The sequence below is a fragment of the Boleophthalmus pectinirostris genome, unplaced genomic scaffold (genome assembly GCF_026225935.1).
Source record: "Boleophthalmus pectinirostris isolate CB_2022bp ecotype Guang Dong unplaced genomic scaffold, ASM2622593v1 HiC_scaffold_1, whole genome shotgun sequence".
Classification (NCBI taxonomy): domain Eukaryota; kingdom Metazoa; phylum Chordata; class Actinopteri; order Gobiiformes; family Gobiidae; genus Boleophthalmus; species Boleophthalmus pectinirostris.
Genome location: NW_026570970.1, coordinates 29,643,135 through 29,670,910, shown reverse-complemented (window position 1 = coordinate 29,670,910; position 27,776 = coordinate 29,643,135). Strand labels below are relative to the sequence as shown.

Below are 27,776 nucleotides of genomic sequence, written 5' to 3'. Positions count from 1 at the left end.
TCTCTCTCCTTTTCCAGAGCCTCACTTCATCTCGGCGTACGACATCGGCCTGTTCACGTTCTTCTTCCTTCGTGAAAACGCGGTGGAGCACGACTGTGGGAAGACGGTGTACTCTCGTGTGGCGCGCGTCTGCAAGAACGACATCGGGGGGCGCTTTCTCCTGGAGGACACCTGGACCACCTTCATGAAGGCCAGACTCAACTGCTCCAGATCAGGAGAGATACCCTTCTACTATAACGAACTACAGAGCACCTTCTATCTCCCCGAGCAGGACCTGATCTACGGCATCTTCACCACCAATGTGTGAGTAAACACACACATGCTTTTACGATTTAAAGGGACTAGATTACGCTATTTTCTGATGTATGTTATAGTGTGCTTTCTTCATCATTACACATTTGTTTTGTTTAACATACAAATTTAGGCTGCGCTCTTTTCTCAAACAGAAAACACCTTGTGATGTCATGTGGCAAGAAGAGCTCCACTGTGTTTTTAACCTCCATACACCTACACTAGAATCATTTGGGTAATTTCAGCCCTCGAAATGGCCATTCTCTACTGAACAAAAGATTAAAGATAACTGTTAACTTCAAAACTACCACTACATGACATCACAAAGTAGAGCAGAGTAGTTTGAGCTTGGAGATGTAAACGTATAAAACAGGGGTGTCAAACTCATTTTGGTCTGGGGGCCGTATCAAACTGACTTTGATCCCAAAGTCGGTCGGATCAGAAAACTCATGACATATAAACCCCAAAAATAACAATAAGTTCAAATATTTGTGCAGAGAAACACAAATCTATTACACAAATCTTTTTGAATTGATGAACTCTTTCTTTTACAAAATATTATAATATTATGAACAACCTGAAACTTTAAGAAACATTTCAACACAATGCTTTAACACGAACTTTGTTTGCAAATAGGAATAAGTCAGTTTTTGTTGTAAAATCCTGCACTTGGCTCCACTTTTCTAATTTTGGACATTTTGCTGATGAGGGTGTCACGGTCAACAGTCAAAACGATCGTCCTTTAAGAGCGTTTGGAAAGAGACAAGTCTTCATTTGTGCTGCTCTGGTGGGAGGGGCCACGCACAGAAAATTTTAATAGAAAATATAATTAAAATATTTTTGTAGAAAATCAGCCGAGGGCCAGATTAAAGGTCTTGGAGGGCCAGATCTGGCCCCCGGGCCGTATGTTTGACACCTGTGATATAAAGGATTTCTCAAAATGAATGAAACAAAACACAGCTCTAGATATGTTTTTGAGGAGGCATCAACATTATAACATGGCTTAAAGCTGACAAGAGTCAAATGTGCCACATTTAAAGAGGGAGTATTACAAGTCTATGGGGTGTTCACTGCTAACACATAACTTATGTAAATAACCATGATACATTTTATTGGTTTGAAAATGCTAAATATCACTATTGAAAAGTGACTCCCTTTGCTCCCAACGCTAAGTCACCCACTCCTTCAGAGCACTATGACATTACAATCAGAGTGCTTTAACTAATGAAGCTACGGCACGTCAGGTTTGTGAAGTTGTAGTGTATTGTTTAGTATCCTGCTGAAATAAACACTAGTAAAGTTGTCAAAGAAACGATGAAGGGACATTGTGATGGACTTGTGATGGAGGAAGAGCTTGTTCAGTTAATGTTCTAGTTGTGAGGAGGAGATAGATTGAGGAGGCCAGTGGTTGCGCTGCAGTGGATATGAACTACAGTTGCAGCACGTAGATGAAAGATTAGGATGATGAAAGGAGAGAGTGCATATGAATTGCTTGACAGATGATTGGTTAAGAGAGATAATAACAATAGGATTCTGTTCAAAGTTCACATTTTCAACACGTCCACAAGAACAGACAAAAAGACTGAAATATAAACTGACAAACTAATAATAGGATCACATTTCAGAACATGTTTGTACAGATCTAAACTACAGGGTTCACCATTTCGAGCAGAATAAGAGTGTATTTTGATGTTTGTGGAGGAATTTCCAATACATGAAACACTGCAGCCTTTGAGATTTGGTACCTATGTCCATTCAAATTGCAGTTTCATTTTAATTAATCTTGGAGGCCTTAACTTCAATCTTACACCAGAAAACGGTAACTTACGATTCTCTCTTCTATTTATTCTACTTTATTGAAAGCTTCAGTTTGTAGACTCCTGTTACATACGCCTTACCTCACCCTTGTCAAACTCTCTCCTATTCCCTTTAATTATGACCAATGTAACTCATATGAAGCCCTGAGCTGCAGCTGTGGGACTATTTACTGCCATAAGATGAAGTGGATGGATCCCTGGAGGACTGCGCGCTTCGCCCATACCATATTTATCTTCTAAATGAGCTCACTATGCAGAGGTGATGATGGCTGTACTTTTAGAATGCTGGATTTGCCAACTCTGCGTCAACTGAAAATGTAGGACAAATGGATGGAGTACTTACTATATTTGCACTGTTTAAATGTTTATATTACGATATTTTCCAATATATATCTGTTATAATGTTAAAAAACATACCTGGAGTTGTGTTTTGTTTCATTCGCACATATTTAACACACAAACCCTGCATATTTAGGTTCTTTTCTCAAACTGAAAACACTCTGTCATGTGGTAATACAAGTAGTGCTCCAATGTGTTTTTAAAATTCATACACCTTCACGAGAATCATTTGGATAATTTCAGTCCTGGAACTGCCAATCTGTACTGAACAAAAGGTTAAAGGTAGCTGTAACTTGAAAACTACCTTCATGACATCACAAGGTGGAACAGAGCATTTTGAGCTTTGGAGATGTAGACAGATTTATAAAAAAAGGATTACTCAAACTTAAGTATGTTTTTGTAGTAACAGTATTCTAACATGGCTAAAACCTCACAAGCATCAAGTTTCTGTAATATAAGACCTTTGTTACCTATATAACTAAAGCCTGACTAATATATCGGTTGGTCCATATTATTGGCCGATATGGGCCAATAGTCCACGTGGGCATGTTATACCTCATTATAAAGCTTAGACTATTTATATTATGGCCATTTAATCCAATTTACAGACAGATAAATGTCCTAATCTGTGTAATATCTGCGGAGTAATTTGTGTTTGTGACGTTGTACTGTCCCTGAACGTACCACCAGCCTCACGTGATTCACTTGCTCTTCTTTACACCCGGGCACAGCCATAGATCCATGTGCGCAACACTGAGGTGCTGCTTTAAATGCTCTTGTGTCTGATCCACAATACTGACTATAAATAAACAAAACTACTGCTTGTTTGAGTGCGGAGAAGACAGGATTGTCCCACAGACAAAGGACACGCACGCAGCTGCTGCAACATGCCGGATTATGTTCTTTTTACCGACAATCGTTTTGAGTCAGGATGAAAAGAGCACTTATTTGTGAAGACTTGTGATCTGAGCGGAGCCTGTTTGAGTGCTGAGTGTTGCAAATGTGTCGGTTTTAGAGCTACTTTTGGTTCTTTCTCATTGGTTAGCTCTTAGGTGCTGTAGCCACCACACATAAACAGCCTGTTTTCTCTTCCATTGTCCTACTGTGACTATGTTACTGGACCTGCATTAATATGTAAATGTGCTGTGAATAGAGGTGTGAATGATCTGCATTTACACGTATAATTAATTACTGCGGCGTGCATGCATAAAGGCTGATAGCGTTAATTTACTTACTTGGTTTACTGGCTAGAATGTCATGCAAAAATACCATTAGGCCAACCTACTGTCTTTAAATATGACTGTAAAGAGGCAAAATAACAGTAAATGTAGCCTAAACTAATCCAATTTAAAATCCAGTAGAGTCAAACCTAACTTTTATAATCAGTTGAAGATTTACAGTGAATTTTTACATCACTAAATATATCGGCTGCAAAAAAAATCCATATCGGTCGGGCCCTATATGTAACATTTAAGTAGCATGCGTTCTTACTCCTAGCAGGCTTACCTCTCCACAGATCTGTTCATCTCATTAATGCCATACTGTGGAACATTCCAAGCAAAGCAATGGCAATCTCCATGGAGACACGCAGGTGGTACATCCTCCAATACAAAATCTAGTATTCTAAACTAAAATTCGTCCCTATAACCTCTAGTCTCGTTGAGCTTCATTTGACTGAAGCTGAACTCCATGGGTGACGTCACACTCCCTCAGTCAACTTCTTCATCCAGTCCATACATCTCCTCCTCTCTGTAACGAGGTTGTGGGTTAGACTCCTTATTTCTCATAGCAGAAATCGCAGCATCCGTCAAACCTGCACCTGAATGACAATGATTTCTTATGCAACGGTTGTTTTGCGACGTCCAGTAAGTTCACCTCTTCCAAATCGTGTTGTCTTAAAGTTTTATGCAAACTTCCCTGAGTCATCTTCTCATTGTTATTCAAATGTATTCAGGTTTGTGTCTTGGGAAAGCTTGATTTCTGTTACCTTCTGTTGTTACCTGCTCACAACCGCCATATGTCCAATCCTCAGCCCACGCGCTTGTTTACTTAACCCAATCTGAGACCAAAACGCCATTGTCAAACTCTCTGATTGTCAAACTTATGAAATGAATTTTTCTACATACTTTCACAGCGATTTGTGTACTTTACAGGAAACATATTGGATACCCTGATAGAAGCTGATTTAATTGCGTTTGTTCTTAATAAAGCCAGGGTGAAACAAGCTCTTAAAGTTGTACAGGATACTTTTGGTCAGATACTTTTCTCCTTGGGGATGTTATTGCTTTGTTTGGAATGTTTCACAGTATGGCATTAAACCTTTGAATCTTCATAGAGACCAAACCAGACGAAGTTACAGGTCAGATCTGAGGAGAGGCGACCCCGCTCACAGTCAGAATGCCTGTTTTTCTAGGTGTTTTTGAGCTATAAAACCAACAATTTTAAAGATGTAAAGTAGTGCTGTTTAATGTCATATTGTGGAACATTCCAGGTAGAGCAAAGACTACTCCATGGAGAAAAGCATTTGACGGACCTTCCAGCAGAAATGTTACATAATGCACCTTTTTTTTTAAGTCCGTATGACAGATTTTTATGATTCTCTTAATTTTGACGTAAATTGGTGGAATAATACCTGTTGCAAATATAAATTATACTTTTGCAGCAATCAAGAAGCAATTTGGAAAGAAAATGGTTTTAAGACATATAACAGAAAATTGAGTTTTGACTTTTCAAGGTACAAATATTATAATTTGCTTCTCTGTTAAGAAGGAAGGAAAAATACAATTTAGTAACCTCAGAACTGTATTTGAACTTCACAAAAAGTATAATTTATGATGTCATTTCTACTATATCTCCAGATGAAGTAAGAAACTCTAGTGGGGTCAACTTTTCTGGAAGGATTTGTTCAGCAAAAATTGTCAAAATTGCTGAATGTCTGTCATAATCTCTTCTTAAATGAATAACATAAAGCACAACTGTAAATGTTTTTTACAAGGCTTTGATATCACTTACATGTAGTAGTGGATGAAGTACTCAATTTGGTTACTTACGCAAAAGTACAGATACTGGGGCAAAAAGTTACTCGAGTCAAAGTATCTCTTTTAAAAAAACTGACTTGAGTAAAAGTATTTAAGTTAAAGTCTGTTTAAAAATGTACTTAAAAAGTAAAAAGTAAACATATTTCGCAAAGATTTTTAGAACAATTAAAAGATGAAATGTAGTGATTTGTGAAAAGTTTATTTGATTTTCAGTGATTCAATAGATTCCTTAATTTTTCTAGCCATTTTTGTGTTTTCTATTATTTAGTTTGCTCAAAGTTGGAACGGAAACTCAAATTAAATGTGCTAAAATAAAGTCTCCACCATTTCAGCTGGTCTCATGCCATAAAGAAAAGTTTTCTTTTTTGTATTTGTCCAGATTTAAAATGTAGTGGAGCAGAAAGTACAGATAAATGCTCTCAAATGTAGTGAAGTTAAAGTAAAAAGTATCCACTGTAAAACTGGCTTAAGTTTGAAGTAAAGCACAGATACCTAAAGTTTGTACTCAAGTATTGTACTGGTAAATTGTACTCATTTGCCAAACTTCCCTGGATTTTACATGTGTTCCCAGTTTTCCCATTCAAATCACATTATACTCCATTTGACTTTTGCCTCCAGCTGCCTCCATTCCACAATTTCGAAGGTTTTTATTCACAAATTTTTAAAGAGTCTGTACCAGTAGTGATGAAAACAACTTTGAGAAGGTAAATGACAAGGGAAAACTTTCAAACTTGGTTCAAAGCTCTAAAAAGTCCATTTTGCATAGATCTTCTTTAAGAACACCACCAACAGCGTGTGAATTCTCCAACTGGACTAAACACGTTGAAATAAGTCCATCCCCAAACCCTCTTTTGTCCTCCTCGTCTCCTCCTCTCCTCGTCCCTCTCTTTCCCCCTGAATCCCCCTCTGCTCTGTTGCTCATTGCTGGAGATGTAAATGCAATCAGTACAAACGCCTTCTCCATCTGTCTGTCCAAATTGAACAGGCTCGGAGCGGGTCCCATGGGTGCCGCAGGGGGACGGGTGCTGATGTAGGAGGAGAGTTAGCCGTGAGCCGTGTTAGGCGAGCGGAGAGAAGCAGGTCCAACAGGGGCTGAAATGGGCTCAGAATGGAAGGAATTGTCTCTGAGGTAGTTGGGGGAATAGAGGTACAAATGAATGGACCTGAATGGGAGAAAATGGAGTTTGTGAGATAAAAGGCTGTGTTGAGTTTGCCTATTGTGTTTTGTGTTCTGTTTGAAATAGTTTGGATACTTTGGGAGGTTTCTGAAATAGTAGAACTTAAAGGTCCACTGTGTAACTTTTTTGATGGGGGTTCACTGAATTTTCTATTTGGAGAGGTATTGCTTTGCCTGAATGTTACACAGTGAAGCATTAACTTATCTACCTTACATTTGGTCAATTACCAGTGTTCTTTTATAGCTTGAGATATCTCCTCTCCATAGAGCTGACTCATAACGTTAATGTCATTTGATGGAACATTGCAATAAAATGTATTTTATAGACAGATTCGTAGTTATTTCTTCGCCTAGAATGTTCCACAATATTAATCAGGCTGGTGCCACCTAGTGCCTCCTCTCAATTTCATTTCTCACCACTGGCAAAGTCAGGAATCGGAATAAATCGCATAAAACCCTGGAAGTTGTACCGGCCAATCAGCGAAGAGCTGTGAAGCCATGACGTCAAACTCAAGCGTCTGTCTGGGTCCCTTTAGTGGTACAGCACAACAGTAAACAAAGTGGTCGAGATGGATGTAGACAATTCTGTGTTGACAACAGTTCCCGAGATTGAGGATTTAAAGCCAAAACAAAAAGAATGCTTGGTTAATTTTATCAAGGGGAAAGACGTTATTGCCCTTCTTCTTACGGCATTTGGCACATTACATACGTCACAACCAAACAGCAGCGATTGGTTAAATAAAAAAGTACCCACTTACTGTCGGGAGAACGAATCCTAATGCTGCGAGGTCGGACAGTTTCCATGAAGTGAAAGCTGATGAATCAGGCTACGTATCTATATTGCATTTATTGAATTATGGGTGTTATTTTTGTTAAAGGGACAGTCTGGAATTGTGGACATAGGACTTAATTTCCTAGTGAGCCAGAGTGTTGGAGACGTGTGGAGACACTTTTTAAAATATTCCATCCAGTCCTTGTGTTTGCAGAGGTCACTGGTGCTAGGCTAGTGCATGTCAATGGCCATAGTTAGCCTGTCACTAAAAACAGTCTTACCCACTCCACAAAACACCCGAAGCAAATCTATTATTACACCAGACTGTCGATGTAAATGTCTGTGTTGATAGAATAATTTTTGAAGTAAAGCCAACCTTGCATTTGAAGGATTTATGTCTGAGCAGCAGCAGCGAGTTGTACTTCCTGATAGAAAACTTGGCAGAGACAGACTGATATATGAGAAAATAGTCCCTCAAAGTTAGTTTTATTTCAAACATTATTCTATCAACACAGACGTTTACATCAACAGTCTGGCTTTGCCTCATGTGTTTTGTGGAGTGGGTAAGACTGTTTTTAGTTTAGGCTAACTATGGCCATTGACATGCACTAGCCTAGAACCAGTGACCTCTGCAAATACAAGGACTGGACGGCATATTTTAAAAAGTGTCTCCACACCTCTCCAACACTCTGGCTCACTAGGAAATGAGGTCCTATGTCCAAAAATCAGGACTGTCCCTGTAATAATTACCTTGAAAAACATGCGTTCTTACTGTGAGCGGGATCGCCTCTCCACAGATTTGACCTGTAACACACCTGCTTGTCTCCATGGAGATAGATGTGTTTAATGCCAGCCTGTGAAACAATGCAATAAAAGGTTTAGGTATTTGCTTTGGATGTTCCATCGCATGAAATTAATCATATTTCTCTTGCATTTAATACATTTCAGGCATTTTTATTGTTAAAAGGGATCGCCTCTCCACAGATCTGACTTGTAACTTGGGCTTAGTGGTGGTGGTGTCAGACGTTTATTGCCATTCTGTTAAACAACGCAATAAAATGTTGATATTTCTTTATCTAACTCTATATAATTCCAGGAGTATGTGATTAAAATACCTTGGAAAACACACATTATTACTTTGTGGAATGGCGTATCCACAGATCTGACTTGTAACTTGGGCTTAGTGATGGTGGTGTCAGAAGTTTATTGCCATTCTCTGAGACAACTCAATAAAATGTTGGTATTTCTTTGTGTTGCTCTGTACAATTCCAGGAGTATGTGATTAAAATATCTTGAAAAACCGGCATTATTACTTCGTAGAATCGCGTATCCACAGATCTGACCTGTAACTTAGCTCTGAAATTGTAATATGTACTGTGAAAAATTCCAGGCAAAGCATTATATCTCCATGGAGACAAGCACCCTCGACTTTGAAGGTTACACAGTGCACCTTTAAGGCTGGAGGACACGCGGTTTTGTGTTGTGCGAGCAGAGGATGCCGGGCGCACAACAGGACCGCACGTCTCTCTAATTATGTGTTGCTTTGTGTTGCTTACAGTGGTTTCCGGGGTAACGGTGTATTCTTGTGCTGTCAGTGCGTACGGAGGTTTGGACAAAGTCATTAGTTTGAACAAGGCGACCCGGAGCAGCGCCGTCACATTCTACAGACTGAACAGAATAACTACACTGACAGAGAGAGAAGAGAGAGAGACGGGACGCAACAAAACACAAGATGTACGAGTGTAGAGAGAATACACACAAATAAACACACATACACAGGGAGGGGGGGCAATGGAGAAAGGGAGAATAAAAGAAGGAGACAGAGGATGGGGGGGGGATAGAGAGAAGAGAGGGAGAATAAAAGAAGAGAGGGGGAGGGAGGGAGAGCAAGAGAGGTTGGGAGAGAGACGGGGAGAGACAGAGAGAGAGAGAGACACACAGAGGGAGGGAGGAAGAAGCGGAGAAGGAGAGAAGAGAGGGAGAATAAAAGAGGGAGAGAGAGAGTATGGGAGAGAAGAGAGGGGGAGGGGGAGCAAAAGAGAGAGGATGGAGAGAGACCAGAAGAGACAGAGAGAGAGAGAGAGACGCAGAGACAGGGAGGGCGAGGGAGAGAAGGAGAGAAGAGAGGGAGACTAAAAGGAGAGAGAGGATGGGAGAGAAGAGAGAGGGGGAAGGGAGGGAGAGCAAAAGAGAGGGAGAAAAGGAGAGAATAGAGGGAGAATGAAATAAGTAGAGAGAGGTTGGGAGAAAGACGGGGAGAGACAGAGAGAGAGGAAATGAGAGACAGAGGGAGGGAGAGGAGGAGAATAGAGGGAGAATAAAAGAAGGAGAGAGAGAGAAGGGGGGGCAAGAGAGGGGGAGAAGGAGAGGGAGGATAAAAGGAGGAGAAAGAGAGGATGGAAGAAGACAAGGAGAGAAGAGAAGGGAGGGAGGATAAAAGAGAGAGAGATGTAGAGATAGGGAGGGAGAGACGCAGAGGGAGGGCAAGGGAGAGAAGGAGAGAAGAGAGGGAGACTAAAAGGAAAAAAGAGTGAGTATGGGAGAGAAGAGAGAGGGAGGGAGAGAGATGGTGAGAGAGGAGAGGCACACACAGAGAGGGAGGGAGGGAGGGTGAGGGAAAGAAGAAGTGAAGAGAGGGATAATAAAAGAAGGAGAAAGAAGAGAAGAGGGAGGGAGATTGGGAGAAGGAGAATAAAAGGAGGAGAGAGAGAGAGGATGGGAGAGAAGGAGAGAAGAGAGGGAGATTAAAAGGAGGAGAGAGAGGATGGGAGAGAAGAGAGAGAGGGGAGAGAGAGAGAGAAAAAGAGAGAATACAAGACCAAGAGAGAGCGGTTGGGAGAGAAACAGGGAGAGGCATAGAGACAGAGAGAGAGAGAGAGATAAAAAAGTAAAAAGTACAGACTTACACTTAGACTTAGACAAACTTGATCCACAAGGGAAATTACTTGAGTACACTTTCCCCAATATAGTGAAGTAAAAGTAAAAAGTACCCCCTGTAAAATGTACTTAAGTAACATACAAACACCTAAAACATGTACCTAAGTATTGTATTTTTATTTTTATACTTCATTATCTTCCCCACATCCCCTCCTGTCTGGTACATGTCCAGCTCTAGCCTTGTTTCTCCTCTGTACTCTGGCCCGGCTGCTGACTCAGACTTCCCCACAGCCTCGCTCCGTCGTGTTCCGTCGGTGTAAAAATACGGATTATAAGGACAGCTCACCCCAATTTGTACCCCGACGGACCGCGCTGCTGACGGGGCTCTTTCCCCCCCTCCGTGCAGGTGTACCCGGGGAGCTCCGCAGCAGCAGGACCGCTAATGCCATCTGAGCCTCTCCTCCTCCTCCTCCATGCAAAGAGACTGGAGACGCATTATCCCGGGCGCTGTTTGTGAAAGCCGGCCCAAAATAGAAGCTTTTACTGTAGAGAAAGTGAAAGGGGTTGGAAAAAAAAAAGAAAACACTTGCATACAGTGTAAAAAGAGGAGGGATAATAGTATATAGTATGACAGGTATCCATGGCGGGAAGAGTGGTGGAAAAATAGCACCGTACCTGCTTGTCTCCATGGAGATGTTATTGTTTTGTCTGGAATGTTCCATTGTTTGACTTCAAAACATATACATCGTTTCTTTTTTTTTTTACAGATGTTTCAGTTGCTCAAAAATGCAATAATTCCTTCTGTGAATAGGGTCGACTGTCCACAGAGTTGACCTGTAATGTAGCGTAGTGCTGTAACGCTCTTGTGTCCCTAATGATAGACAGGTTAAAGCTGTACTGTGGAACAGAGGTGGGGACTTGGAAGTTGTGACTTAGACTTGAGTCAGACTTGAGTCACTATTTTAAGGATTTGAGACTTGACTTGATAAAATGGACAAAGACTTGGGACTTGACTCAGACTTGAGGCCTGTGACTTGAGAAGACTTGAGAAGCACTTTTAAATCTGAATTCTTTCTATTCTGACTGTAATGATTCACTCTTAAGATTTTGTAAAAACATTTAAAAAGGAAAAGTTTGCATTTCTACTACTCTTTTATACTCATATATAAATATGACTTTTTAAGTACAGTTAGTTTAAAATTCATATAAATTGCAAAAATCTAAGCTCTATTTGGTACTTTTGTTTAAAGACTTGAAATGACTTGAAGCTTAAAGCAAACGACTTGGACTTGACTTGGATTTATGGACTCGAGACTGGATTTGGACTTGCCTGTCTTTGGCTTGGGACTTGAGGTCAAAGACTTGAGACTTACTTGAAACTTGCAAAACAACAACTTGGTCCCACCTCTGCTGTGGAACATTCTAGACAAATCATAACGTTTCCATGGAGACGTCAGGTGACAGATCCTCCACTAGAAATGTTACGCAGTGCAATTTTTTTAATAATAATGATAATGCATCAGATTACACTGCATTATCCATGTACAGTCGACCCTCACTAGAACACGGTTCACCTTTCGCAGCCTTGCTGTTTTGCAGATTTTTTTTTACAGCATATGAATGCATCGTGTTCTGGGCTGTAGACCACTGTCAATCAATCTCCTCCGTGCCGTGTCTCCTGTACAGTACAGAATGTGTTCAGCTTGACAAATTTACATATATGTTGGATCTCTAGCAGTGTGATTCTGAAGTGCTGCATGTTTGCAAATTTTCTCCCCGACAAAACCCACAATGTCGAAGAAACGTTCTGCACTGACACAGGCTCCTGCGGTCGTACCCAAAACACAGAGGAAGATATAACCATTGCATAAAAAGTTGGACTTCTGGACATGCTGAAGGAAGTTACGCGGCTGTAGTGCGCCATTATGGAATAAATTAATCTTTGGTTCATTTCATAAAGAAGGAGGAAAATAACATAAGGATGACAGCAGCAATAAGTTTTAAGAAGGATGCAAAAAGGGTTGTAACTGTCCTGTGTGAGAAAAGTGTATAAGTGTGTGGTGAGGGGTTTAACAGCCTTAAAACAGATATAATAATAATCAAAAATAAGGCTGACTAATTTGCGGATTTCATCTATTGTGGGTTATTTTTAGATTTTAGATTTTTAGTAACCTCCGCAATAAACGAGGGACCACTGCACTCCATATTTGTTGTTCAATGATGATGTCACTTCTTTCATTTCTACCTGGGTAGTTTTTTTATTTGTTGTCGTTGATGTTGTTTTTGTTTTGTTTTTTGTTACTGCCTGTGCCTCAAACCCAGAAGTGACATCACACTTAACAACTTTATTATTGTAGCCACTTTTGCCCTGAGGTGCACTGACTTAAACGCTGAGTTTTTCTATCCAACAGAAAATACTCTGTTCCACCTTGTGATGTCATGGGGTAATACATGACCACTGTGTTTTTAAACTCCATACACCTTCATTAGAATCATTTGGATATTTTTCAGGTCTGGAATTACCGATCTTTACTGAAATAAATGTGAAAATAACCACTTCGTGACATCACAAGGTGGAACGGGGCATTTTGAGCTTTGGAGATGTAGAAACGAAAATATTGAATCCGCATTTGTGTCCTGCTCAAGGGCGAAGACGCGGTATTTGAACAGTTTGAGGACGATCTCTCAACCCACTGCACCACTTCTGTCACACTGCCGTCTTTTTTCCAACTTTTATCTCTTCGTTTTACGTTGTTTAGTTCGTGTAGTTGCATCTCGGGCCTGTACTTTCTCATGGACGTGTTATATAAGAGGGTTTGAAATGCAGTTTGAAAGTTTTCGCACTTGTCTGTATCAGTGACTCGGCTCCAGACCGGTTTAGCGCTGGATTAATGACACTTCAGACTTCAGACTCATCTCCACTGGGGCTCGTATAGAGAAACAGAGAGGAGACGGTAATCTATGAGGCCCAATGAGGAACTGGCCAAATCACTCTCTCTCTCTCTGTCTCTCTCTAACTTTCTCCTTCTTTCTCTCTCTCTCATTTTCTCCCTTCTTTCTCTCTGCCTCCTTTCCTCTCTGTAATCTATAAGGGCCAAAGAGGAGTTGTCCAAATCTCTCTCTCTCTCTCTCTCTGTCTCTCTCACATTCTCTTTTTTTCTCTCTCCCACTTTCTCCTTCTTTCTTTCTCTCTCTAACTTTCTCCTTCTTGTCTCTCTGCCTCCTTTCCTCTCTGTTATCTGTGAGGGCCAATGAGGAGCTGTCTTCATGTCTCTCTCTCTCTGCCTTCATTTCTTTAATCTCATCTCATTTCTCACTCTCATCATTTTGGCTTATTCTCTCTGTCTCTTTCTCTCTCTCTTTCTGCCTCTGCCTCTTTCTCTCCCCCATCACCCTCTCTTTCTCTTCCCCCCTCTCTGTCTTTCTCTCTCTCTTCTCTTTTGCTGCCTCTCTTTATATCTAGGTCTCTCCTCTCTGCTCTCTCTCTTTCTCTCTCCCCTCTCGTTTTGTCTCTATTGCTTTCTCACTCTTTTTTTACTTTCTCCTTTCTTTCTCTCTTTCTTTCGCGCTCTCTCTCTCTTTGTCTAGGTCTCTTTTTTGCTCTCTCTCTTTCTTCCCCCCCCCTTCTCTCTTTCTCTCTCTCTGTGTCTCTGTCTTCCTTTCTTTCTTCTTCTTTTCTCTACCCCTGTCACCTTCTCTCTCTCTTCTCCCCCCTCTGTCTTTCTCTTTCTCTCTCTCCGCCTCTCTCCCTGTGTGTGTCTAGGTCTCTCCTCTCTGCTCTCTCTTCCTTTCTTTCTTTCTTTCTTTCTTTCTACCCCTCTCTTCTGTCTCTGTTGCTTTCTCACCCTCTCTGTCTCTCTCTCTCCTCTATTTCTCTCTCTGCCTTCCTGTTTAATCTCATCTCTATCGTTCTGTCTTTCTTTCTTTCTTTCTCTCTGTCTCTCTGTGTCTAGGTCTCTCCTCTCTGTTCCCCCCCTTCTGTCTCTCTTGCTTTCTTACTCTCTCTTTCTCTCTCTCTCCTTAATTTCTCTCTTCCCCTCTCTCTTTCGCTCTCTCTCTCTCTCTTTGTGTCTATGTCTCTCCTCTGCTCTGTCTCTCTTTTTCTCTCCCCCACTCTCTTTCTTCTCCCTCTCTCTCTCGCTCTTCTCACTCTTTCTCTCTCTCTCTCTCTCTTTTTGTGCCTAGATCTCTCCTCTCTGCTTTCTCCCTCTTTCTCTCAACCCTCTCTTTCTGTCTCTCTTTCTCTCTCCATATCTCTCTTCCCCTTTCTCTTTTCTCTCTCTTCTCTTCTTCTTTCTCTCTTTGTGTCTAGATCTCTGCTCTCCCCCTCTTTCTCTCAACCCTCTTTATCTGTCTCACTTTCTCTCTCTCTTCTCTTTCTTTCTCCCTCCTCTCTCTTTCGCTCTCTCTTTTTCTCTCTCTCTTTGTATCTAAGTCACTCCTCTGCTTTCTCTCTCTTTCTCTCTCCCCCCACTCTCTTTCTCTGTGTTTCTCTCTCTCTCTCAGTATCACCCACCCTAAAAACTTTCACATTTCGACCTCCAAATCACCAAACTTGTCTCCGTCGTTTTCCCAGCATGCTTCAGTGAATAATGTTGCAGTTCAGACGCGGGGCCAGTTTTAAAAGTATACAACATGCTCTGGAGTGGTTATTTCACACATGACCACTCTAATTTAAATAGTCTCCAGAGGTCGCTCTCTCCACGTTTGGAATCTGGAAACCCAACGCCGCCGCAACGACCTGCGCTTTAAAGGAAACAGACTGCGCCGAGATGGATTCTTTATTTAATTTAGTGAGAAATTGTGTGTAAGTAGCGGCACAGAATCGTACAAAACGTCGTATTTGAAGCAACGCGCGTGTTTACGGCGAATTACTGGAGTTATTCAAGTATAAAAGTGATTTGTTCTTGCTTGAAAATGACATTCAGCTTAATTTCGATATCTATAATGACTTGGCTGTGTACCTGATTGTTTTTGGTGCATTTATGGACTCCCAGAGGCTCCTAATATAAAGTCTTTATTGTGTTATTCAGTCAGACTTCAGCTCCACTTGAATAAAAAGGATAATGGCAGCAAATGGACAGTAACAAATGACTTAACTTAAAGGTGCATTGTGTCATTTTTCTGGAGGAGGGTCCGTCAAACGCTTTTCTCCGAGGAGATGTTATTGCTTTGTCTGGAATGTTTCACAGTATGGTATTAAACTTTTCTATCTTCAAGGACATCAAATCGGAGCTAGTTACAGGTCAGATCTGTGGAGAGGTGACCCCACTCACAGTCAGATCCTGTTTTTTAAGGTATTTTTGACCCGATACAAAACAATGTGGCGCAGGACACATTTTGAAAACTCATTGTGGGCGTGGGCGGGAGCACAAAGTAAACATGAGTGTAAAGTAAAAAAAACAAATGTTTAATATATTCCTATCATACATTATTTGTGCTGGATAGTTTATTTGGCATTAATAAAATCAATTTAAGCAGCCTAAATTTGTGGATGTGTTCTAGTCTTGTTAGGTTAGGTTGCTTTATTCGTACTCGTAAATAAATTTGCTTTGCAGATTTGAGAGGCAGGTTCCACATTTCACATTTCATTCATCCACAAAACATGTATAATTAAAAACACAATTACAAAATAAAGTGTTACAGAGCTCCAGTGCAGAATGGTTTGTTCTATAAACAATTAGCTAAATTAGATAGCAGCCGGAACAAGGCTCCTTTTAAAATGATTCGTTCAAGATCTTGGGACTAAAAGCCTCTAACCAGAGGGAAGCAGCTGAAACTCTGAGTTTAGTGGATGTTGCACATATTTTAAAATCCTCTGGGACATCCTCTGTAAGTGTCTCGAGTACAGAGAGTCCAGGCGGCTCTGAGGACGGACAATCACCTTACACGCCCATTTAACCAACTGATTCAGGGAGCTCTTGTTTTTAGCAGAAATGCTCCCAAACCATGAGACCAATGAAATCGTTAAAACTGATTCTATAAATGTTTTATAAAACAGTGTCATCATGGTTCTCTCTACACGGTTAAAGGACAACTTTCTCAGACAGTGAAGGCACTGGTGGCCTCTTTTGTACACATTTTAGACATTTCCTTTCCGCTTCTCTGTGTTTGATGTACCTTTAGAAAGCAAACGTCCCCAATTTACTGGATTTGTAGGAAGTAGTAGGACAAAATATTGGCAAAAAATTGTCACAATTCTTTGCGTGTGCGGGCGGAAGTGAGACTGAAAATTCTGTCCCGCGCAGACCTCTATCTTGCTTGTCTTATTCTATCTTGCTTGTCTTATTCTATCTTGCTTGCAGCTTCAAATGCCCAATAAATGAGGAGTTCTCTAACTTTATGTGCACTGTGTAACTTTTCCAGAAAAGGGTCGGCCACCTGGTTGTCTCCATGGAGATGTTATTGTTTTAACTTGAATGTTCCACAGTATGGTACAGGACTAATGTGTTTACTTACAGTTGATTTTATTGCTTAAAAATGCCTTTTTTTTAAAAACTGTTGGCAGGTCGCCTCTTCACAGATCTGACTCGTAACCTGACCTAAGGCTGTCACCTGCGTGTCTATCTATCTTGAATGCAGTTGTTTTTTAAATTGGAAAAAAATAAAAATAAATAGAAAAACATGCATTCTTATTGCTTTTCTCCATGGAGACAGTTAAGTTTAATGCTATACTGTGGGATATTTTTGCAGTAAGCAGGTGGTGAACCCTCCACTTGAAAACTTACACTGCAATAACAAAATCTAGTTAAGTTAAGATGACTTGAATTAAGAAAGTTTCATCATGATTTGAGTAAATTTCACTTGACAAGTAAAATGATCTGCCAATGGAACAAAACTTTTTGCACATAAAATATGAAAATGCATCTTGCTACACTTAAAAAAAGAACAACAACAACTTTTTGGACTGAAAATAAGAAACAAAATCTAATGTTGATTGAATTAAGAAAAACTTATTCCATTGGAAGATCATTTTTCTTGTCAAGTTGAATCGACTCAAATAAAGTAAAACATTTTTTAATCTAATTCATTTCATTTTCTTACTGAGATATTGTTTTTTTTCCATTGTACACAGTGTCCCAGTGAAGTTTGGCAGACTAATCACTAATACTGTTGTGCTCTTGGGCAAGATACTAAGAATGTGTTTGAGTGAGTTACAGTATTAATGATGAGAGAGGGAAACATATGGTCACAGTTGTTCAATTTAAAAATATTAGTAAAAAGCAAATCGAATAGGATTTTGTAATAGACTTATGTACACAAATGAAAATGCCTAGAATATTCCACAGTATGGCATTTTCAAGACCCATTTGATCTATAAAAACACGCAAGAAAGATAGGTTCAAAGATAGTCAAAGCATTCACATCTACCAGAAAAGTTACACAGTCCATTTTTAAATCTGTGTGTGGTCAGTTGTTGTTTTTCTCCGGTTCACCACAGCCCCGTGCCTGCCCCTCCTCGCGTCACACGTATTGTCCCCCTCCTCTTCGCCTCAGCTCCTCTGCTCCTCTCCCTCTTGAATACACCACCTGCTCTGCTCCTCTGCTGTTTGGACGAAGCTCATTCAGATTTCGGGCACTGGCGACCCTTTTTTCCCTTCTCCTCGTAATGACAGAACACATTAGTTTTCTCATGCACAGACTTGGAAGCCAGATCTCCGAGGGAAAGCGGCGTTTGAGAAGCCTCAGCCAACAAAGCAAAGAAGCAAAGGCAGATGTCCCCAATGTGCAAAATGACTGGAACTATGAAAGAAAGTTACAGAGGCAGAACCAACAAGATGCAAATGTGACTTTCTCTTTCTTTGTTTTACTGCGTCTTTTTTCTTTTGTCGCTGGTACTACAACTGTTATGTTTTTCAGAGGATATCACAGCATTCTATTGGTGTGGTCACGGAATTTCACACGCGATTTCGATGCTAAGAAATAGACTTAATCCTCAATACTGATTCCGATTTTCCACATTAAGTCGTTGTTCTTTCTTTTATATTACCATGTCGTCTTATCTCAGGCAACCAGGCAAGTTCCATCGTGGTGGTGTGTTCTGATACAGCTCGAGATCATTCTAAAGCCATTCATTTCTGTCCTTTTTAAGTGTTGATACTTGCTTAAATGAGTATCTAGTTACTTTCAATAGTTTTAGTATTAATTTGTATAATTAGCAGTGTTGGGGAGTAACAGATTACATGTATCAGAGTTACATAATCAGAGTACAAATTATGAGTAACTGTATTCGGTTACAGTTACTGTTTGAATGAGTGGTCATTGGATTACAGTTACTTTGTTGAAATAAATGGATTACACGGCGGTATTTTCCTGTTTTTACATTTTGGGCTATATCCTATATCCTATAATATATATTACGTAATTCCACTCATCGCCGGACACTAAATCAGATCTAAAACCAGGTCTAAACCAGGACTAAAACCAGGACTAAACCGGGACTAAACCAGGACTAAAACCAGGACTAAACCAGGAGTAAACCAGGAGTAAACCAGGTCTAAACTAGGTCTAAAACCAGGACTAAACCAGGACTAAACCAGGAGTAAACCAGGTCTAAACTAGGTCTAAAACCAGGACTAAACCAGGAGTAAACCAGGTCTAAACTAGGTCTAAAACCAGGACTAAACCAGGTCTAGACCAGCATTAAACCAGGACTAAACCAGCACTAAACCAGGTCTAAAACCAGGACTAAACCAAGTCTAAACTAGGTCTAAAACCAGGATTAAACCAGGACTAAATTAGGACTAAACCAGGTCTAAAACCAGGACTAAACCAAGTCTAAACCAGGTCTAAAACCAGAACTAAACCAGGACTAAACCAGTATTAAACCAGGACTAAAACAAGGACTAAAACAAGGACTAAAACAGGATTTAACAGGACTAAACCATGCTGCGCGGACCATGTCTCCTCCTCCTCTTCTATGAATAATATTTTTTAATTTGGTCAAGTAAAGACCGGCCTTTTTATTGTCTTTTAGCAAACAAAACATCTTATGTGAAGATTTCCTAGTTTTTGCTGCTCTACAGCAAATCAAGTAATCCAAAGTATTCAGATTACGTTACTCACTTTAAGTAATTTAATGGATTACGTTACAGACTAGATTTTGGTGTATGTAATCTGTAATCTGTAGGGGAATACATTTTAAAAGTCACCTTCCCAACACTGATAATTAGTCTCTGCGTTCTGTTGTGGGGATAGAGTAATATATAGGATGGCCAAAATATCGGGCCAAAATTTTTTTGCAAATTGGCTACGGGCTGTAAATCTCTGGCATTTCTTTTTATTTCTTCTCATTTATTTATTTCATCTACAGCACAGGGAAAAGTATAGCAACAATCACACAAAAAAATAGTTGCTGAAGCAGGCGGGTTTTAACGTTCTGGAATTTTACGGGTGGGTATGCGGGCGGGTAGTAATTGCTCACGGGCGGGTCAGGACTAAACCAGGATTACACTAGGACTAATCTTGGATTTAAGAGAGAGAACCCCGGCGTGGGGCTCTGCTCCGGGTCCTCGACGGATTACGCGGGCTCACCTCCGGCCCTGTCCCGACAGTGAGTCCTGGTTCAGTTCTGGTTTCAGTTCTGGTTTAGTTCTCCTAGTACAGTCCTGGAATCAGTCCTGGGTTAGTCCTGGTTCAGTCCTGGTTCAGTCCGTGGCGTGTTTCTTCTGCTCAATAAATAATACCTGTGAAGTTTAATTTCATTTCGTGATCGTAATTCTTGAAGTCGTAACTTTTCAATTTGTATTCTGATGGATGCTTCAGTTAGAATGCTTTTAGTTTGTGTGTGATTTATCACAGGCACGGGCAGGTAACGAATGGAATGTTAACAGGTTCAGGTGGGTGCTATTTAATGTTGATAAAATCACGGGTGCGGGCGGGTGCGGTTCTCCAAAAATGGACCCGTGCAGGACTCTGACACCAGTCCACTCTCTGTACAATTGATTTCAGACAGTTCATTTGAAGTTTGAAGGTCAAGAGTTAAATGTCAGTATAGGCCGTTGCTTCATTTTGGCCAACCTGCTGCCTAAAGAGTACACACAAAGCTTTATTTGACTTTGATTTACTTTAATGCAAATAGATGACTCTCCAAAATCTGACTAGTTTTCGCTAAGGTGAAGGTTTATGGTAAAAAATGGACTGTAGGCGAGGTTGTTGTAAACTGATGACTGATGAATTTGGTGAAAATAATCGAACTCGGCTTTACATATCGACCTACAAATATTGGCAGAGCTTATCGGCCATCGGTTGAATCAGCCATGAAAAAAAAATATAACGTAAATCTCTATTCTAGGGCAACATTATAATACAAATGAGGGCAGGTAAAATAAATATACCATATTTTTTGGACTATAAGGTGCACTTAAAATCCTTTAATTTTTTCAAAAATCGACAGTGCACCTTATAGTCGGGTGTGCCTCATGTATTAATTCTGGTTGTGTTTACTGACCTCAAACCGATTTTATGTGGTACACAGCACTCAAAAATCTGTTCAAATATTTTAGTACGACTTTGGTAAGCTATGAAGAAACTCCGCCTGATGGATTGTTGGAGCATTACAGCTACCTTAGTCAGGAGCCTTGCGGACTAAAGTGAGTCATGTCCTTTAGTCCGACAGAAGCTGACTGCTACAGCGGTCAAGGAGCAAGCTATTTTTTCAGTGCTTATAGTTTATGTAAATGAGCCATGTGATTTTAAGTTTTGTTTCTGTAAAATGTAAATAAATGTGCTCAAAGCTGCATTAAACACATTATTACTCAGTGTATATTTGAGTCTTCCTCGTAGGAAATAAAAAAAAAAAAGCTTTAATTATCCACCCACATTCACATTCATAATCCACATTCACCAAGACAGGGAGGCAACGTTGGGCAAGTTACAGCACTATCTGCCAATGGATCATGGACGCCTGGGCTAAGGAATCAGCCTCAACTGTTGTCCGTTTGTTTCACTTAATGCTCCTTATATATGAAAATAGATGTGAGAATTCAACATTATTGATAGTCCGGTGCACTTTATAGTCTGAAAAACACGGTATGTTATAATCAGTGTTGGGAAGGTTACTCTTAAAATGTATTCTCCTACAGATTACAGATTACATACACCAAAATGTAGTTTGTAACGTAATCCATTAAATTACTTAAAGTGAGTAACGTAATCTGAATACTTTGGATTACTTGATTTGCTGTAGAGAAGCAAAAACTAGGAAATCTTCACATAAGATATTTTGTCTGCTAAAAGAAAATAAAAAGCCCAGACTTTCCTTAACCATATTAAAAATATTATTGACAGAAGAGGAGGAGACACGGTCAGCATGGTTTCCTCCTGTTAAAGCCTGTTTTAGCCCCAGTTTAGACCTGGTTTAGTCCTGGTTTAGACCTGGTTTTAGTCCTGGTTTAGATCTAGTTTAGACCTGGTTTAGACCTGGTTTAGTCCTGGTTTAGACCTGGTTTTAGACCTAGTTTAGACCTGGTTTGTTCTGGTTTAGACCTGGTTTTAGTCCTGGTTTAGATCTAGTTTAGACCTGGTTTTGTCCTGGTTTAGACCTGGTTTAGATCTAGTTTAGACCTGGTTTAGACTTGGTTTAGACCTAGTTTAATCCTGGTTAAACCTGGTTTTAGACCTACTTTAGACCTGGTTTAGACCTGGTTTTACACCTAGTTTAGACCTGGTTTAGTCCTGGTTTAGACCTGGTTTTAGTCCTGGTTTAGACCTGGGTTCAGTCCTGGTTCAATCCTGATTTAGTCCTGGTTTAGTGTTTGGCAATGAGTGGAATTACCAAAAAAAAAAGGGGGGGGGCTATAGGTCAAAATGTGAAAACAGGAAAATCCCGCTGTGTAATCCATTTATTTTAACAAAGTAACTGTAATCCAATGACCACTCATTAAAACAGTAACTGTAACCGAATACAGTTACTCATAATTTGTACTCTGATTATGTAACTCCTGGTACATGTAATCTGTTACTCCCCAACACTGGTTATAATACAGGTTTTTCTTGTAATACACTCAGTTCTTGGGTTTAGTAAATTACAGTAGTGATGAGATTTGTCCATTTCTCTTTTAGATATTTCAAGTACAACATAATCAAGTGGACCAAACGGCTCTTGGCCCCATCTGGTTCATCACATTCTAGAGTCTGAAAACCTCCAATTACTACAAGTACGAGGACAGAGTAGTCATCTGTTGTGCTTATTAGTACCATTACTTCAGAGTAATATTAGAAGTACAAGTCGTGGTCCAAGAAATTATAGCCCAGATAGCGTAGATACTCGCTATAAATAAAACATAAAACACTGAGCATAAAACCTGATATAAATTCCCGCACATATATGATTACATGCAAAATCTCCACACTATAAGTTATTCATAAAAGCATTAATCTTTCATTATTTCGTCCTATATGGTATTGTCTTTTCTAGTCAAAGCGTCCACATCTCCATTACAGAATCGAGTGGCTGTATGTTAATGTGGGTCACCGTACTAATCCAGTTATATGTCCGTTTATTTACATAACAGAGCACAGAAAGATCGCAAATTGTTATTAAGCAGATGTTTTATGCTAACACGTGCTAATGATTTCAGCCTGTATCTGAACTATGCAAATGCGCGAGTGTGTTAGCATATATAAACAATAATATAAGCATTAACTACATATTATCTTAGCGTCTGTTTACTATGCAGATGTTTAATGGTGCTATAGGAAAAGAATTCATTAGCATACAGCATCTTCTCACAATATGGCTATGCTAATTGTGCTATCTGTCTCTGCCTTGTTGACGGTTTTCGTGGGTTTCGGCGACATTTTGAGAGCTTTTCACCGGTCAAAACATGTCATATTTTAAATTGTTAACTACTATGACACTAGTTCTAATATTTTGGTTTGACACATTGATATTATTTTATCAATAAGAGTGAAATACAATAATCGTTGGATAGCAAGGTTCGGTTATTTAGTCCTGGTTTAGTCGTTGCTTAGTCCTGGTTCAGTTGTGGTTTGGTCCTAATTTAACCCTTGCTTAGTCCTGGTTCAGTCTTGGTTTAGTCCTGGTTTAGCTCTTGCTTAGTCCTGGTGCAGTTCTGGTTAGATTTGGGTTAGACCTGCTTTAATCCTGGTTAAGACCTGGTTCAGTCCTGGTGCAGTCCTGGTTTAGTCATGGTTTAGACCTGGTTTAGATCTAGACATATACTGTAGTTTGTCCATATAAGGCTTAGACTTTTCTTAGCCCTTGCTTAGTCCTGGTTCAGTTCTGGTTTGGTCCTGATTTGCCCCTTGCTTAGTCCTGGTTCAGTCATGGTTTAGCTCTTGCTTAGTCCTGGTGCAGTCCTGGTATAGATCTGGGTTAGACCTTGTTTAATCCTGGTTAAGACCTGGTTCCGTTCTGGTTCAGTTCTGGTTCAGTCCTGGTTTAGCCCTTGCTTAGCCCTGGTTTAGTCCTGGTTCAGTCTGGTTTAGTTCTGTTTCAGTATACTTACTCCCAAACTGCATTTAATGAATGACAATTCTGGTTTGGTCCTGATTTGACCCTTGCTTAGTCCTGGTTCAGTCTGGTTTAGTCTTGGTTTAGTCCTGGTTCAGTCATAGTTTATTCTTGGTTTAGTCCAGATTTATTTTTAGTTTAGTCTCAGTTTAGTCCTGGTTCAGTCATAGTTTAGTCTCGGTTTAGTCCTGGTTCAGTCATAGTTTAGTCTCAGTTTAGTCCTGGTTCAGTCATAGTTTTAGTCTCAGTTTAGTCCTGGTTCAGTCATAGTTTAGTCTCGGTTTAGTCCTGGTTCAGTCATAGTTTAGTCTCAGTTTAGTCCTGGTTCAGTCTGGTTTAATCCTGGTTCAGTCTGGTTTAGTCCTGGTTTAATCCTGGTTTAGTTTTCGTTTAGTCCTGGTTCAATACACTTACTCCCAAACTGCATATAATGAATGACAGTGTTTGGATCAGATCAGTGGATCTTCCTCATTCATAGATGTTTTCTTAGACCTGGTTCAGACCTATCAGATTCATTATTGTTTAATGAATGGTTTGTCCTGTTTTATTCTAGCCCAGTTTTTATTCTTCCAGATAAGTGGAAGAAAATTGAGTTTTGATTCTCCATCTAGTTTGGATCTAGTTTGGCACAACAGGCAGAGCTTTTATTAGGTCTTTAAGTGGTCCTGGTTTAGACCTCATGTAGACCTGGTCTGGTTCTACATTATGTCCTTGGTGATTCCCATTAGATCTGTTGTAGACCTGGTTTAGTTCTGAATGTGTTCTCGTTAAAACCTGCTTTTATTCTGGTCCACAAATCCACATTTTGTAAGTTATCATGATAATAACTGGTGCTAGTATTTTGAAATGAAACTGTACAGAATTACACATTTTATTTTTCCCTGTTCAAAACAAAACAACAGAAAAACTAAATACATAATTCATAATACATTTACAGACATTAAAACATTTACTAGAGTCCAGATGGCTTTAGGCTGTGTGTGTGTTTTTTGGGGGGGTCTTTTTAGTCTTTATTTGTCCTTAAAACGTGTTTACATCCTGCTTTGGTTCATGGTCCAAGTATTTTGAAATTCAACTTTTTAGAATCGCAAAATAAATCTTTCTGCGCTCAAAACAAAACACCATTTGAAAGCAGACTCCATTTCCAGACATTAAAATATTTGTTAGGGCCCAGATGGCTGTAGTTTGGCCGTGTGTTCTGGTCCTGTCTCGGTGCCCGCTCACTTTATATTGATATCTGTGTATTCTGAACCATAAAAATGTAAATGGGATTTCAAACTGCAGTGAGGCCAGACTCCAGAGCGACATAAGGAACCATAATCCCACAGTTAATGCTTGTTTTTCTTCTGTTGTCTCCGCTTGGACATGCTCTGGGTCAGGGTGTCTTTACTGCCCCCTGTAGACCTGTAGAGTAATAAAATATGTTTGTATTGGTGGGCTGAAGGCAGTTTATGAATTAATTAAAGCGTCCCAAATAGAGCGTATCGCAGTCAAATCAAAATCACAATTCTGAGTTGCATTTTAAAGGTTCTATATTACACAAAATTGACTCTTGTGAGCTTTAAGTCGTGTCACAATGTTCTTACCTCATCAAAACATACCTGGAATTGTGTTTTGTTTCATTCACAAATTTTGAGTAACCCTTTATTATTACTCTGTCTACATCTCCAAAGCTCAAAATCTTCTACTCCACCTTGTGATGTCATGAAGTGGTAGTTACAGTTACCTTTTAACTTTTCTCAGTAGAGATCGGCAATTCCAGGGCTGAAATTATCCAGATTACTCCAGTGAAGGTGTATGAATATGGAGATTTTGACTTTTATATATTGCTGAATTTTTCACTTTGATTTTTAATTTTTTTTAATCTGAAAAAAAGAATTGAATTATTTTTATTCTGAATTTTAGTTGCTGAAATTTTACGTATACCTTTTCAATATATTTTAGATTAAAAATGTTTAAAAATCACCTTTTAAAATGTTCAGCACAGATATTTTCAAGTCTTCAAATTCAAAAGTTAAAATTCAGAGTGTAAAATTTGCAGGGAAAAGTTTCACAGCAAAGGCAGAAGGAATCGATAAGTGAGTGAGGAGGACAGAGGTTATTTCCGGGGTTTACACTGAAGAAATAAAAGAGATGAAGTTTTGATGAGGTTGATTCTGACCAGTCAGATCGGTTCACTACACCATTTCCTGATGGTTACTAAGACTGCAGCCTGAAGTGACCCAAATCCGATTTTTTGGCCCCTGTGTGACCTGTATCTGATCTTTTAATGACAGTCTGAACGACACAGATCAGATTTTTTCAAATGTGACCCAGGCCACTTGAATATGTGCTCCTGAAACTGATACATATCCGATCTTTTGACATGCGACTTGAGTGTGAACGGCCAAAGTGCATTCATCCACCTACACGTTATCAACAAGCCACAAACGTCACTATTCTGTGCTGAAGAAGGTGAAAATTGTAAATGAACTCCGTGTCACTGAAGCGAAGCACATCACCACTCACCACTCTTGGCTACGACATCGCTGCCGCTGTCCCACAAAACACCACGGCCAAAAACCTCGTCCTTCTCAATCTCCTCCTTTAAACACGTAAGTTGTTCATGTTCTGGCTCCGGTACGAGAGGAACTTTAAAATCTCCAGGTGCTCAATGCTGCGTCCATGTTTGGACAACTTCCGTAAACACAGAGCACGCTCACTGCGGTTGACGTCATCGTGTCCTCCAGTGCACATGCGGGACACACACCCACTCACACATCACATACAAGTCGCATTTAATTGATAATACGAACGACCTCGCAAAAACATCGGATTTCGCAAAAAATCTGAATTGAGCGTTAAGCCCTGCAGTCTGAGCGTTGCCTAAGTTAGATCGGATCACTTTGGATGAATTGCTTCGACCTTGGCAGCTTGGATTCCTTCTTCCTGCGATTTTTTTACACTGCAAATCTTTTCTCTCGAATTTTACACTCTAAAGTTAAAAATTCACCTTTTAAATATTCAGCACAAATATATTCAAATATTCATTCAAATTCAAACACTTTGAAAATGCACACTTAAAATCTCAGCAACTAAAATTCAGAATAAAAATAATTCAAACCTGTTTTTTTTCATTTTTGGCATTTAAAATAAAAAAATCTGATGAAACGAATTATCTTCCATATATGAAGTTTAAAAACACAGTGGAGAACTGCACGTCGTCAGCATTCCCCAGGGGTGTGACGCTAACTGGAGGCACTGCTCTTTCTCAAGCTCTGCTGATTACATTAGACTCACAATCTGACCACAAAGAAGTGATTTAGATTGAAGTACAACAGATGAGCTGGATTACTGTGACAAAGTAGCATTAATGCTTTCTTTCCTCGCTTCCTTCTCCTTGATTCCTCTCCTCGATTCTGCAGGAAATGAAAGGAGGAGGAGGAGGAAGTCCTGTCGACAGAGGAGGCACAGTGAAGAGAGAGGATATAACCTCCTCACTGAGACTGATAAAGTTTGATTCTTTTCTCAGATGTCTGCCTCCTGAAGCCTCCCTCAGTTTTACTCCTTCACTCCGTGGTTTTCTTTGAGACTACGCTTACCGTTTTATTCGGACTATAAGGCGCACTAGATTATAAGGCGCAATGTCAATAATGTTGAATTCTATCTTCTATTTTTAAACATAAGGCGCCCCGGATTATAAGACAGTCAGATAAGTCAACCTTTTTTCAACTCATTCACAATAACTCAGCCCAGGCTTAGAGTGTGGACCGGGACACATTTTTCTGTCTGAGCCCGGCCCGCGTTGAATCCGACCAGAGCCCGATTGGCATTAAGATATTTGTGTCTGAACCCAATCGAACCCAACACAATTAAAATCACACTTTTTTCATATGCCGACTAATGACACACGTAGGATATTGTTTGTGTGGCCTCTAACTGAAACTGAAACGTAGCCTTAATGCTCTGCCAACCCATCAAGCGGCGCGGCTTCGTAGTTTACCAAAGT

The 27,776-nt window shown here is 39.9% G+C and overlaps 1 protein-coding gene across 1 annotated transcript in view; it reads left to right on the top strand.

The window, feature by feature from the left end:
• The window catches only part of sema5ba (sema domain, seven thrombospondin repeats (type 1 and type 1-like), transmembrane domain (TM) and short cytoplasmic domain, (semaphorin) 5Ba), a 492,613-nt gene that overhangs the window by 352,820 nt on the left and 112,017 nt on the right, over positions 1-27,776 (top strand). The window contains exon 9 of the mRNA XM_055149649.1: positions 18-303. Coding sequence (XP_055005624.1) covers positions 18-303 — 286 coding nt within the window. The remainder of the gene's footprint in view (positions 1-17; positions 304-27,776) is intronic.